This window comes from Lontra canadensis, unplaced genomic scaffold (assembly GCF_010015895.1).
Source record: "Lontra canadensis isolate GAN:19392208 unplaced genomic scaffold, GSC_riverotter_1.0 scaffold86, whole genome shotgun sequence".
Taxonomy (NCBI): domain Eukaryota; kingdom Metazoa; phylum Chordata; class Mammalia; order Carnivora; family Mustelidae; genus Lontra; species Lontra canadensis.
Window position 1 is genome coordinate 1,955,006 of NW_022631080.1, and position 16,094 is coordinate 1,971,099.

General features: G+C 37.3%; 1 protein-coding gene across 4 annotated transcripts in view; it reads right to left on the reverse strand.

Annotated features, from left to right (window-relative positions):
• The window catches only part of DMD (dystrophin), a 2,197,254-nt gene that overhangs the window by 1,492,536 nt on the left and 688,624 nt on the right, over positions 1-16,094 (reverse strand). For all 4 annotated transcript variants that reach the window (XM_032883124.1, XM_032883125.1, XM_032883122.1 and 1 more), the window contains exons 10-11: positions 1,431-1,619; positions 372-553 (exon numbers count right to left, since the gene is read on the reverse strand). In XM_032883124.1, the coding sequence (XP_032739015.1) occupies positions 372-553; positions 1,431-1,619 (371 nt within the window). The remainder of the gene's footprint in view (positions 1-371; positions 554-1,430; positions 1,620-16,094) is intronic.

A 16,094-nucleotide genomic window follows, 5' to 3' on the forward strand; every position in this document is an offset into this window, starting at 1 on the left:
GAAGTTTCCTATCAACTGTACCTAATAGGTGATTTGATGTGCATGGCTTTCCATTTATACTTCCATGCCTTCCAGAGCCACATTTTAATTTTTGGAGAAAATTGAGAAAATGTTATCTATGACACCAGTTTTGGCAAGTTTTAAAGCAGAGTTCTGTAGATAATGATCTTTCTACCCAATATTTCCACATTAATTACAAAAGTGAAAAAGAAAATGAAATAGACACAAAAATCCAACCAAAACATCCCTAAAAAAAAGAGCTATATGCCTGGGAAGCCAACTGAGAATCCCAACTGAAACAAAAAACTGCATCTAAATAATAGTAAGATTCGAAAACTTGCTATATTTAGGAATTAAAAACACAGACTTACTTGCTTTGTTTTTCCATGCTAGCTATCCTGAGGCATTCCCATCTTGAATTTAGGAGATTCATTTGTTCTTGTACTTCACTTTCTTCATCTTCTGATAATTTCCCTGTTCCAATCAGTTGACTTCCCAGTTGTAGAACGTTACCAACCCGTCCCTGATGGGATGTTAAATCCATCATGAACCCCTGACAGGGAAACAGGTGACAAAAGTTGATACTTTAGATCAATCCTTACAGTTTTTTTTTTTCAATTTTAAGTTTGTAGCCCATTTAAATTATATCCCCAGTAAAAGGCTTTCATTTTTTTAATTTAACAAAACCCAATACTGTTTTTTTTAAAGGTTTTATTTATTTGAGAGAGAGAGAGAACAAGCAGGCAGAGTGGCAGGCAGAGGGAGAAGGAGAAGCAGGCTGCCCGCTGAACAAGGAGTCTGATGTGGGACTCGATCCCAGGACCCTGGGATTATGACTTGAGCCGAAGGCAGCCGCTTAGCTGACTCAGCCACCCAGGTGCTCCCCAATACTGTTTTTAATATGAATTAAGGGCAATTATTAGCTTAGGTCAACTTCTGCAGAGAAGCAGATCCTGAGATAGGGATTTGTGTGCAAGTGACTTACTAAGTCAAATCTCCTGGGGAGACCCACAAAAGAGCCAAAGTAGCAGAAAACAGGATAGGAAAGGGGCGGAAAGCAAATGAGTATGTCATTTCAGGAAAAGTCTCCCACCATGTGTAGTACGGCCTGATACCACACGGACACTCTGGAATGTAAGTTCTATCTTAGCACTGCCTTGACCCAAGAAAAGTGAGCTAGGCTCTCATATACCTGGCATAAGTCACTGGCAAAAATCAAATCTCAGCAACTTCAAGTGTCATTCTTCAAGGCAGAACTTCAAATGCTGGCTGATGGAATCCCATGCCCATAAATATTTATTAGTTTTCATCTCAAAATAAAAACTGAATTACCAAAACACAAGGATTTATAGAGTAATTGAGATAACAAGAGAGACTTGCCATTATGACAAGTCATGAGCTTTGTTTCATAAATCAATGTTTTGCTTTACCTCATGAGTATGAAACTGTTCTTTCACTTCTTCTACATCATTAGAAATCTCTCCTTGGGCTTGCAATGTGTCCTCAGCTGAAAGAAGCCATGAGAGTACTTCTTCTAAAGCTGTTTGGTAACTGTCCAGGTTTACTTCAGTCTCCATTAATGAACGGCCAAATGACTTGTCTTCAGGAGCTTCCAAATGCTGAACAATAAAACAAATTGGGTGTTACACAATTAGTATCGCTGCAGACTGTTCTAATACATTATACAATCAAGCAAATGAAATATTTAAAATGCTAGAAATGTCCACTTGCATTATCAGAGACATGAACAGCAGGCACATACAAGAGCCAGTCTGCATTTTAACATCTCACAAATATACACTCCAATTCTTAAATGGCAGTTGAAGTCTACTTCAAATTAATATTTTATTAAAGCTTTTCTGGATTATTATAAGAAATGAATTAATACATCATCTCTTCATGTTATATTTTAAACACTACTAATTTTCATCCACATGTAACTCTCCTCCACTTCATATTTTCATTCCCTTACATATACGTATTATTGGCATTATGGTATTATTACAGATTTTTCCGATGGCATTAAAGGAAACATGTCTTCCCAAGAGATGGGAATGAAATATTTCTGAAGATCTAAAGAGCAGAAAAGTAATCAGTATGAAAATTAGTGGGAAAAGAAGGTAAAATTTAAAGAGAAATGCCTCATTCACACATCTGAAATTTCTAATAGTATGATGACTTCTATAAATTAAGCTTCTATTTCCAGAAGACCATGGTTTCAAGAGCAAGACACCATCTTAGGAGAAGTAAAATATGAAGTATTTGCTTCCACGTTTCATTAGAAACCATGAAGCTGAGAACAACAGAGACAAAGTGGCCATGATTCTAAAAAGAAGATCCAGGCTACCTCTGAAGGCACTGCTAATAGGGGACCGGTTTTCCATTCCCACCATCCTCAGTCCACTACGTAGCTCAAAGGTGTAGAAGAAGCAGGGAGACTGATGGAGAAAACTAATGAGAAAAGATTCCTGTGGACTAGCTAGAGCACTATGCACATCTGTACCTTCTCCCCTCAAGCCAAGTAATGGAGACTTTGGAAGAATCACCTGGAGAGGGTAGGGTAGTTTCCAGGATGGAATACTGACCTCTAAACCTGGCTGTATGTCAGAAGGGATTCCCAAACTATGGAAGCAGTACTATCAAGTGACAGGAGAGAACTCTTAGGACAACCTCTGTGTCTGCTGCTTTAATATTAGGGCAATTGTCAATGGTCATAATTTTAGCAAGTAATAAAATATGCATGAATTTTTCTTTAGGTTAAATACACTCATGGTAGGGGGCTGGGCTTCAAAAATCCTAAGGAAGACTGCACTGGAGAGGGTTTTCTGCTGAAGTAAGGGACAGAGACAAACTGATGATACAGTTAAGCAGAGCAAAGATATTGGAGAAATATTCAGAGAGGAATCTTCTGTACACCCCCAAAGAGAGCAAGCAAACACTGGACCCTAACAAACAGGGCTCTGCAAAGGAAACAAAATACAGGGTAGAAGAACCAGAAGCTACTTGGAAGACTGCATGATTGTGCCTAGGAAAAGATCCATCCTTTAGATGGCTTTCCTCTGACATGTCTGCTTTGAATTTCTAGTTCCTCGCAACACTGGGCCTTATCCCACTGAGCTGCCAGCACCAACCTAACTGTGCTCTTCTGATAAATGCTCCAACTTGAAAGCTTTATTATTATAAATTTCTTCTACTATTAAGTAAGGACTTAATAAGATGAAAAGACATACGGCAGCATGTGGTATAATATTTTCATCAAGTGTTGTACTCTTCATTTGTTTGTAGAGAACTGGCAGAAATATGTCATCCTAAGTCAAAATCACCCAACTCTACTATCTTGCACAGAACATAAGTACCCTGAGAGAGCTATCCCCATGGGCCCACCTCAAGGTCAAGGCAAATTTCTGAAGGTCTTAGGAATCTGAACAGATTCCATCATGTATCTCTTCTCTCCACCCCTAAGTACTATTAGTAATAAATAGCAAAGTCAGCATTAAGAGGAGAAAAGTCACAAAAAGGTAGCCTGGGACATGTATATAACAGGACCAGCTTCATGGTTATGCAATCTGAGAAGCTGTGTGGTGACCCAAGACTCAGAAGGACACCTTGCTTGTTTTATCTGCTTCTTGACATTGCCACCTTAAAATCCTTAATAAGTTTATCTCTGAATGTGGGTAATATAAGTGAAGTTCAATAAGGTGACAAAGTGTGCACGTGTGCAGAGGAAGTAAGTACAATATGTGTGTTCACCCCTATTTGCATATAGTGTTGCTGATGTTCCATGGGCAGAGAATGCTGGTAGACACATGACATATGGGGATCTAACAACACCAGAGGTGAGTGCAAGGTAAGTGAATGAGTGAGGGCCCTAACAACCCCGGGAACTTGTGCTTTCTGTGTAAACCAGAACTTGCCTCCAATGCAGAAAGAAGACAGTTCCAAGAAAACATGAACAACCAAAGAGCCCTTCGATATCCTTTCTTACTCATATTTCTTTCCCGTATTAGCCAACTATTTAGACTAAAATTCACGACAGAGAAAGAAAGGGAAAGGGCAACCCATGGCTCCTTGTCCTTTTGATCCTCCCTCATCTGAATGCTGAAAGTAGACAATATTAGAAGGATATGCACCCATCAAGAAGTGAAATAAAAACAGCTAAGTTAGTTGTGCAGTGTTTCCACATTAAGAATGAAATACATAGGCACATATAAGCTACAAAATACAAATTGTGTAGTGCTGGTGATTCTGCATGAGTTACATGGTCTTATATTTGTATTTACAACTGCAATTGCACAATATAACAATGAGCAGTAAAACTCATGCTAATACTTTAAAATTTTAATTTTCTTTATTCAGTTTGAAGTTAAACAGCAAATAAAAAACACAAGGGCAAGTCAAGAAAGAGAGACCATGGAATAAAGGAAACAGCTTTATATTTTAATTTTAACATCTCTTTCCTTCCTGCTTTTTGAACGAAGGGTTCTATATTTCATTTTTCACTGTACTGCACATCATGCAGCCAGCCCTGTGAGTAGGTTAAAAAAAAAGTGCAATTCAATCCTGGATATTTTGACTCCTCTGGGTTACAGGTGAGAAGAGATGGGTGTTTTATTACTATGCACAGTAGAATGTGGGTGTAAAACCCAGGGGCTGGGAGGCAGTCAGTGTTTGAATCTTGACTCTGGCCTGAGGTCTTATTACCCTGGGATGGTTACTTAGCCCCATCATTAGCCTTAGTTTCTTTCTATGCAGAACAGGAGCAATTACACTTTCCTAAAAAGACTGTGGTAAGAATTGGAGAAGAGTATATAAAGTGTTTAGCAGAATGTCTGACCTTGTGCAAAAACCCAATAAAGTACATGATAACGGTAATTATTTTTGGATTCTTATATACATAAGAACCATTATGAAACACAGCCTGCTCCAATATTACCTTCTTAAGTCACTGGTCGGACTGCAAAAACCAGAAAATTAGTATAGGAAAAAAAGTGATCAAAAACTTCTCTGAGTAAACATCAAATAAATCAAACCTTTCTGAAACTTGAACATCAACCTAACTCCTACATAAAAGTTCTAAAAATCATTAATGATCTTGATTTCAAATTATCTTCTTTGAAATGATCAACTGTAAACAACACTATTGCTCAAGTAACACACCACTACATTTTCCCAGTGTATGATTTGGATTAGAAAAGTAAACATTCCCATCAACAGATAAGTGGATAAAGAAGATGTGACATATATACACAATGGAATATCACTCGGGCATAAAAGAGAAGGAAATCTTGCCACTTGTGACAACACGGGTGGACCTAGAGGGTATTATGCTAAGTGAAATAAGTCGAACAGAGAAAGACAAATACTGTATGACTTCACTTATATGTGGAATCTAAAAAACAAAACAGAAACAGATTGATAAATACAGAAAACAAACTGGTGGTGGTCAGTGGGGAGGGGAGGAGGGTGAAATAGGTGAAGAGGACAAAGAGGTACAAACTTCCAGTTATAAAATGCATAAGTCACAGGGATGTAAAGTACAGTATAGGGAATACAGTCAATAATATAACACTGGTGACAGATGGTAACTAGACTTATTATGGTGATCATTTCATAATCTATATAAATGTCAAATCACCAGTTGTATACCTGAAACTAGTATAATATTGTATGCCAACCACACTTCGATAGAAATAAAATAAATAAAATAAACACTTCATGATTTACTGATATTTACAGAGGCTTGAAATTTTAGAGAATTTTAAAAGTCAAATCTTTATAGTCAAGGACATGATATCTAGTACTCATAAATTCTGAATCTATAAGTTTTGTTTGAGGATGTTCATAAAACAAAAACCTTGCAGAGACAGCCTTATTAAAGCTAAATTCAAACATGAATAGGTTGTGTAAAATAACACAAATAACTCAATTAATCATTATTTACATCTATAAATTCAATTCTACATATATACATGATTATGGTCAAAATTGTCAGCTGGGTTCTGAGTAATTCTTTCTTTGTCTAGAGCACTACTTTTCAAATTTGTTAGTCATGATCCATCAGTGATTCATGAAATCATTTTAGTGGGGCATGTTAAGGAATATTTAATGGGTCATGACCAGGAATATTCTATTTAAAATTAAATAAAACAAATAAGTCCATGTCATTTATATTAAGGATTAATATTGTTTTGTGAGTTTTTATTTCAGATACACATATCTATGTGTTGATATATATGTTCTGGATCAAGATGAAAATATCATTTTCTGTAGTTCATGAAACAAAATTGGAAACAGTTCAAGAATTTCAGCATAGGAAAACCCATGACAGAAGAAATTTACTTGAATTTCACCTTTGCACATTTTCAGTAGAACCCATGGAACAAAACACATTCTTTATAAATCCACCTTTAACAATGGTGGTTCCCAAGCTCCTTGAGAACTTTCCAGGTGTAATCCAAAATTGATCCCTATATGTGGAGGGTTGGGACAGACCAAATAAAGCTGTAGGCCACCCCAGGTTTACAGATGGCAAGTTTAATAAGCAAGGGAACTTACATACAAGTCTTGTTTATATAGAGACCTTAACAATGTTCAGTCACACATACTGTCCAGATGGGCTCAACATTAAATCACTTTCTCAAGGGTGCATCCTTGGAGGAGCTCTAGAAGTGGGGAAGGCAAGTTGAATACACATTCCAAGGTCAGGGGAGGGTGTGACGGGACAAAGGGCCTCCAACTGCCATGGTCCAGCTCAGGGGTCAACAGGCAGTCATGTCCTCTCAATGACCTCCCCCAACAAAGACAGAACTTAGAGATACGTAGAGAGGCTAACACTTTTGGTTTCAGCTCCTCAAAATACCTATTCTTTTTCAAAGTATTTCATATTTCACCTAACCTTGTGGCTAGTTCATACATATAATGGCATCAAAGAAAATTTTCGAGGAAACTTGATCTTTGCTTTTCATAGACCACCTGTGCATAAGGAAGAGGTACCAATCATTTCATGAAGGAAGATGCCAGTATCATCAACTGGAACTATTCCCCCCCCCAGGCTTCAATCTTATTTTAATTTCTGTCTTTATCACAGTAGTTTATGTTTCTTTGCAGTACGTTGGGAAAATAATGATTCAGATGAGAGGCATAACAATGGATGGATGAAACAATTCTGGTTGTTTTCAACATTAAGAACATTAAATTTATTCAACATTACCCACAGACTTCAGAGGCTTAATGATTGCATTTTTACGTGAAGACTTAACAGATTTTGTCACCTATGTTCCTTTAAGATGGTGAAGATGGTGTTATTGCATAAAGGTGGAAGAGTAGAGAGGAGAAAATGAAGTAATGAGAGAAGACAAATGAATCTATGTGAATCCTGCAATGTCTAGGACAAACGTCTGGAAACTGATTTCAAGTGACAGAAACTGCTATAATAAAATATAGAGCAACAGCCTTGTCACTACTCCATGCATAACTTTTTTTTAAACCCACTTTACTATTTGTCTGATCTTGGGTAAGTTATTTAACCCCTAGGCATCTCAGTTTCCCCATCTGTCAAACGAAGAAAATAAAAATATACCTCCATAGGACTGTTAAAAAGATTATATGACATGATGCATATAAAATGCTAAGCACATTTTAGTTTCCAAGAAATGTTCCACAATGCCCGTATTTGGGGACCAATGTTCATTGAAATGGCAAATGCCTTTTATGAGGAAAAACAGTTGAATGAGTTATGTGTATTTTTAGAAGCATGATTTTGGCAATTCAAACTGCGATAAGTCATCAAATGGCTACATATAGGTAGTGAAACCAGCAATCCAGCAAACCACAAAGCTCTTAGAAAAATAGCTGGGACGTTTCCAGAGGGCACAATCTATTACTCAGTAGTTTTATGTTTCTGTTGAAACCAATCTATTTTGGCAACTTCCCCAAATGCAACTTTAAAGTGTGAAAGGATTTTTAACCTGGATAAAAACAGTTTTATTGTTCTTGAATGTATAAACACTTCAAGAACATTTGAAAATTTTACCTCATAGCCCCTTTAAATGTGTCATACTTTTTTACAGAGTCAATTCAATGCATGGATGGTGAATTTCTTGGTGCAGTCTATAATCTTTTTATTCTTCAGTGAAAGATTATTTAAAAGCTAAAGGATTACAGAGGGATAGCCAAGTGTTTTTTTTACTAAATAACAGGAGAATAGTTCACAGGAACCAGGATTAGTATGTGGAAAAATTCTCACATTTCCACTGTGTTTCCCCAGAGATATAACATGTAAACCAGAGTATTATTTAAAGTATAAAAAAATGACTACAGAAGTGATTTATGAGAAATTAATCCATCATGCAACACTGTACATGACATTCAATCTAATCATACCATTAAATAGGTGATTTTTAATACTGCTTATGTCTAAAATTCAGTTCCACGTTAAGCCCTAATGAGGATTTAGAAAAAAAATATGGTCTGCTGTTAAGGCGATATTAAAATAACAATCGCAACAACAACAACATCTATAAAAGCAATAACAACAGCTGTTATTATTTATTGGGTGCTTAGTGTCAGTCAATTTGCTAGGCACTTAATGTGCACTATATCATTTTTTACCACATCAAATCAGCACGACAGATCATAGCAGGGTGAGAAAGTGGGAGCAGAAAAATTAAAGAATATGCCAAGGCTCACAATGTTCATTTGCTCTTCTGTGATTTCAAACCAACTTGATTGGATTACAAACACATATCTTTACCACAATTTGATACATCTCTATAAATAAAGAAAATAAGTTCAAAATCTATGAAACAGGGAGATGGAAGGGGATGGGATAACTGGGCGACAGGCACTAAGAAGGGCACTTGATGTAATGTGCACTGGTGTGATATGCAACTGATGAATCACTGAACTCCATCTCTGAAACTAATAATATACTCTATGTTAAGGAATTGAATTTAAATAAAATTAAATTAAAAAATAAAGAATCTATGAAATAGTATCTCCATAAAATATCTTAGTAAGACTTCTTAAAAGTAAAATAATATATATATATATATATATTTATTATTTATCTGTAACTCTGTGTAGTGATAGGTGTTAAATAAACTACTGTTGCCATTTTACAATATTGTGAATCATTATGTTGTATGCAGGTGGTGTACACTTAAAACTAATATGATGTTATATTATAATTACATCTCAATAAAAACGAACAAATACATAATAAAATTATTAGGGTAAGTTATAGCTCAGGTTCACGAAAACGAAATGTTATTGAACTAATATTCTAACTCAAATTTCCTTAGTCACATGGGAAGGATTTCACTTTCCTTTTTTTTTTTCTTTTATTTGACAGAGACACAGCGAGAGAGGGAACACAAGGAGTGAGAGAGGGAGAGGGAGAAGCAGGCTTCCCGATGAGCAGGGAGCCTGAGGCAGGGCTTGATCCCAGGACCCTGGGATCATGATCTGAGCTGAAGGTAGACACTTAACTGACTGAGCCACCCAGGTGCCCCAAGGCTTTCAATTTCAAATGGCAACTGCATTACAAGTTGTCTTATGCCAAGGACATAAGATGAGTCCATTTAAAGAAAGCTAAAAGGAAAAGTTGATAAGAGATAGTCAAAGCCATTCCATTCAGCTTATAGTTCGGCTAATAAATTTTGCCTTGAAAAATTATCTATGTTTTTTTTTTTTCTTTTCTTCACTTCCACAATTTCAGAGTCAATGGTTTTGAAACCACTAAAAAAATAATACCTGGGTCCCATAATGTTAGTGAGTCAGGAATCAAATGTAGAGTTTAGAATAATGCTTGTAAGACAAAGACTGATATCACACAGATCACACTGAAGAAGGGAACAACAAAAGGCAGAAATGTGATACAGCCCAGGTGATGGTGCAGACTTCCTTATAAGACAGAAGAAGATGAGCAAAAAGTAAAGTAATATCAATATTTTCTAAAGGAAGACATGTGCCAAACCCACCGTTTGAACCCTGAACCTTCTACAGTTCCTATCCCTTGACTTTCATTTTTAAGATCATCTAAGCTGATTTTCTTCACTATTACAGAATGTCTCACAGAAATGTTATATTGTGCTTAGCATGCTATGCTATGTGTGTGGGTGGGTGTGTATATATATATATATATATATCTGTTATAAATATATATATGTTTCAATGTGTATATATAATTACAAAACACATTATTCCCTATATATGTGTAATATATACATATATTACATACACACACACATATATATATAATGAAAACTATTAACCAAATACACTGACACTTAAATGGTACCCCCCCAAAATTTATAGTTTGCTTGAAAACATATAACAGTAAGCTATGAAAGAAAATTGGTTGTTAAGTATTTTTGTTTTATTTCATAAATGATCATTTATAGTATTCTTAACTATTTAACAAGTATATACTTAACTAAATGTAAAGTTATCACATTAGACAATCCCCAAATCTACAAACTTATCTACACTTACACTGTCCTAACCTCTTCATTTAATATTTTAATGGAGAATCTTATTCTTCCTATTATATAATCCAAGGATCCTTAAACCTTAAAATTTTTCTGTAAAGGGCCAGATAATGAGTATCTTCAGTACTGAATCCCACTGCAATCCAGTTGCACCTACTGAGCTGTATCATTGTAGACTGTAGCACAAAAGCAATTGTAGATAATATATAAGTGAATGAGCTTGGGGTTGTTCCAATAAAACTTTATTTGTTAAAAAAAAAACAAACAGGTGCAGACTGATTTTGACCCCCAGGCTGCACTCTGCCATCTCCTATAATCTATTTGCTTCCCATATTAAATCTCATGCCTTTTCATGGAATCAAGATCCTCATTCCATTTCACAGAATCATTTCTTTTCACAGAATCTGGAGCTTGATTATCTCTTTTCTGACCAAGATCTCTTCCTCAAACTGATCCTAGCAGGTTGCTTTCGCAATCTACTACATGTCCAAGCTAGTGTCTTCTAACAAAATTTCAATGCCTTCCCTGACTCCATCCCTGCCCTGTATGTAGCAATGTCTCAAAGGCATCATGGTACAGAGAACCAGGGCCTGCCCTCAGGGAACTTCAAGTCAGCCTCACTTTGAAGTAAGATAAACCTGAGTTCAAATTCCTGGGGCTCTGGAATTTTTAAGTACTGTGTGTTTGACAAAGCAGTTTAACCTCAGATTTTTGGTACACACCTGCAAAGAGATATGACAGTATTAACATAGAGTATTGTAAGGCTCAAAGATAATATACACAGACTTTTTATTAACATTCAGCATCACCCCTTCCCATTCAACCTTTATAAAATCGCTTCCATTGTGTTATTGTTCTTAGTGCAACACAGAACAGATAAGGAAGAAGTAATAGCAACAAAAGGAAGGTTGTCTAAATGTGAGACTTGAAACCATAAAACTCCTAGAAGAAAACAAAGGCAGTAAGTAACCTCTTTTAAGCAAGCAACACTTTTCTAGATAGCTCTCCTTAGGCAAGGGAAACAAACAAACAAACTATTGGGAGGACACCAAAACAAAAAGCTTTTGCACAGTGAAAGAAATCATCAACAAAGGGTAACAGGGTTTTGAGGAGGGCACAGGCTGTGATGAGCTCTGGGTGTTATACTTAACTAGTGAATAGCTGAACACTGCATTAAGGGCTAATTATGTACTATACAGTGTCTAACTGAACATAAAAAATATTAAAAATTAAACTGTGTTTTCCATTTGGTTTTTCTCAAAACAAAAACAAAAACAAAAACAAGTCAACCTACTGAACAGGAGAACAAATCTGCAAATGATATACCCGACAAGGGGTTGATATCCAAACTATATAAAAACCCTATACAACTCAACACCAAAACAACAAACAATCTAATTTAAAAAGGGACACAGGATCTAAAGAGATATTTTCCAAAAAAGACATACAGGTGGCCAACACACACATGAAAGGATGCTCAACATCACTCATCATCAGGGCAATGCAAATGGCAACCAAAATGAGATAATACCTCACACCTGTCAGAATGGCTAGAATTAAAAAGAAAAAAAAAAAAAAACAAGTGTTGTCAAGGACATGGAGGAAAAGGAATGCTTGTGCACTGTTGGTGGCAATGTAAATTGGTGCAACCGCTATGAAAAACACTATGGATGGTCCTTGACAAATTAAAAATAGAAATATCATATGGTGCAGTAATTCCCCTACTAGGTATTTACCCAAGAAAATAAGACTAATTCAAAAAGAACAAATTGGTGGTTGCCAGAGGGGAGAGGCCTGGGGGGATGGGTAACAGGGGTGAAGGGGATTACAAGATACAGGATTCCAGTTATAGAACAAGGAAGTCATGGGATGAAAGGTACGGCACAGAGAGTTCAAGTCAAAGATATCAAAATAGCATTATATGGTGAAAGATGGTAGCTACACCCATGGTGACCAAAGCATAATGTATAGAGTTGTTAAATCACTCTGTTGTACATCTGAAACTAATGTAACATTGTGTGTCAACTATACTTCAATTAAAAAGAGAGGGGATTGAGGGGAGGAGTCAAGATGGTGAAGTAGCAGGCTGAGACTACTTCAGGTAGCAGGAGATCAGCTAGAGAGCTTATCTAAAGATTGCAAACACCTACAAATCCAACGGGAGATCGAAGAGAAGAAGAACAGCAATTCTAGAAACAGAAAATCAACCACTTTCTGAAAGATAGGACTGGCGGAGAAGTGAATCCAAAGCGACAAGAAGATAGACTGTGGGGGGAGGGGCTGGCTTCTGGCAAGCGGCAGAGCAACGGAGCACAAAAGCAGGACTTTTAAAAGTCTGTTCCGCTGAGGGACATCGCTCCAGAGGCTTAACCGGGGTGAAGCCCACCCGGGGTCAGCGTGGCCTCAGGTCCCGCAGGGTCACAGAAGGATCGGGGGTGTTTGAGTGTCGCGGAGCTTACAGGTATTAGAACGGGGAAGCCGGCTACAGAGACAGAGCCAAGGAGTGACTCTCAGCTCGGGGTTACCTTGAACCGGTCGAAAACTCGGTCAGCTCGGAGCGTGGCCGGAGGCAAGGGTGACGGGAGTAATTGGGCGCTGTTCTCTGAGGGCGCACTGAGGAGTGGGGCCCCAGACTCTCGGCTCTTACGGGCCGGAGACTGGGAGGCCGCCATCTTCATTCCCGTCCTCCGGAACTCTACGGAAAGCGCTCAGGGAACAAAAGCTCCCGAAAGCAAACCCGAGCAGATTACTCAGCCCGGCCCCTGGTAAGGGCGGTGCGACTCCGCCTGGGGCAAAGACACTTGAGAATCACTACAACAGGCCCCTCCCTCAGAAGATCAACAAGAAATCCAGCCAGGACCAAGTTCACATACCGAGGAGTGCAGGTTCAATACCAAGGAGAGCAGCGGAATTCCAGAGGAGGAGAAAGCAAAGCACGGAATTCATGGCTTTCTCCCCATGACTCTTTAGCCTTGCAGTTAATTTAATTTTTTTCTCTTTCAATTTTTTTTCTCTTCTTCTGCCGAATTTTTTTTAACTTTTACACTTTTCTTTTTTAACGTTTTTAAACTAGCTTATATATTTTTTTCTTTTTTATATTTTTTCTTTTACATTTTCTTTTTTCTAATTGTTTCTTTTTTTTTTTCTTTCTGAACCTCTTTTTATCCCCTTTCCCCTCACTCACGATTTGGGATCTCTTCTTATTTAGTTAAAGCATATTTTCCTGTGGTTGTTGCCACCCTTTTAGTATTTTACTTGCTCCTTCATATACTCTTATCTGGACAAAATGACAAGGCGGAAAAATTCACCACAAAAAAAAAGAACAAGAGGCAGTACCGAAGTCTAGGGACCTAATCAATACAGACATTGGTAATATGTCAGATCTAGAGTTCAGAATGACGATTCTCAAGGTTCTAGCCGGGCTCAAAAAAGGCATGGAAGATATTAGAGAAACCCTCTCGGGAGATATAAAAGCCCTTTCTAGGGAAATAAAAGAACTAAAATCTAACCAAGTTGAAATCAAAAAAGCTATTAATGAAGTGCAATAAAAAATGGAGGCTCTCACTGCTAGAATAAATGAGGCAGAAGAAAGAATTAGCGATATAGAAGACCAAATGACAGAGAATGAAGAAGCTGAGCAAAAGAGGGACAAACAGCTACTAGACCACGAGGGGAGAATTTAAGAGATAAGTGACACCATAAGACGAAACAACATTAGAATAATTGGGATTCCAGAAGAAGAAGAGAGAGGGGAGCAGAAGGTATACTGGAGAGAATTATTGGAGAGAATTTCCCCAATATGGCAAAGGGAACAAGCATCAAAATCCAGGAGGTTCAGAGAACCCCCCCACTCAAAATCAATAAGAATAGGTCCACACCCCATCACCTAATAGTAAAATTTACAAGTCTTAGTGACAAAGAGAAAATCCTGAAAGCAGCCCGGGAAAAGAAGTCTGTAACATACAATGGTAAAAATATTAGATTGGCAGCAGACTTAACCACAGAGACCTGGCAGGCCAGAAAGAGCTGGCATGATATATTCAGAGCACTAAACGAGAAAAACACGCAGCCAAGAATACTATATCCAGCTAGGCTATCATTGAAAATAGAAGGAGAGATTAAAAGCTTCCAGGACAAACAAAAACTGAAAGAATTTGCAAACACCAAACCAGCTCTACAAGAAATATTGAAAGGGGTCCTCTAAGCAAAGAGAGACCCTAAAAGTAGTAGATCAGAAAGGAACAGAGACAATAAACAATAATAGTCACTTTACAGGCAATACAATGGCACTAAACTCGTATCTCTCAATAGTTACCCTGAATGTGAATGGGCTAAATGCCCCAATCAAAAGACATAGGATATCAGAATGTATAAAAAAAACAAAACCCATCTATATGTTGCCTACAAGAAACTCATTTTAAACCCAAAGACACCTCCAGATTTAAAGTGAGGGGGTGGAAAAGAATTTACCATGCTAATGGACATCAGAAGAAAGCAGGAGTGGCAATCCTTATATCAGATCAATTAGATTTTAAGCCAAAGACTATACTAAGAGATAAGGAAGGACACTATATCATACTCAAAGAACTGTCCAACAAGAAGATCTAACAATTTCAAATATCTATGCCCCTAACGTGGAAGCAGCCAAATATATAAACCAATTAATAACAAAATCAAAGAAACACATCGACAATCATACAATAATAGTAGGGGACTTTAACACTCCCCTCACTGAAATGGACAGATCATCCAAGCAAAAGATCAACAAGGAAATAAAGGCCTTAAATGACACACTGGACCAGATGGACATCACAGATATATTCAGAACATTTCATCCCAAAGCAACAAAATACACATTCTTCTCTAGTGCACATGGAACATTCTCCAGAATAGATCACATCCTCGGTCCTAAATCAGGTCTCAACCGGTATCAAAAGATTGGGATCATTCCCCGCATATTTTCAGACCACAATGCTCTGAAGCTAGAACTCGATCACAAGAGGAAATTTGGAAAGAACCCAAATACATGGAGACTAAACAGCATCCTTCTAAAGAATGAAGGGGTCAACCAGGAAATTAAAGAAGAATTGAAAAAAATTCATGGAAACAAATGATAATGAAATCATAACGGTTCAAAATCTGTGGGACTCAACAAAGGCAGTCCTGAGAGGAAAATATATAGGGGTACAAGCATTTCTCAAGAAACAAGAAAGGTCTCAAGTACACAACCTAACCCTACACCTAAAGGAGCTGGAGAAAGAACAAGAAAGAAAGCCTAAACCCAGCAGGAGAAGAGAAATCATAAAGATCAGAGCAGAAATCAATGAAATAGAAACCAAAAAAACAATAGAACAAATCAACAAAACTAGGAGCTGGTTCATTGAAAGAATTAATAAGATCGATAAACCCCTGGCCAGACTTATCAAAAAGAAAAGAGAAAGGACCCAAATAAATAAAATCATGAATGAAAGAGGAGTGATAACAACTAACACCAAAGAAATACAGACAATTATAAGAACATACTATGAGCAACTCTACGCCAACAAATTTGACAATCTGGAAGAAATGGATGCATTCCTAGAGACATATAAACTACCACAACTG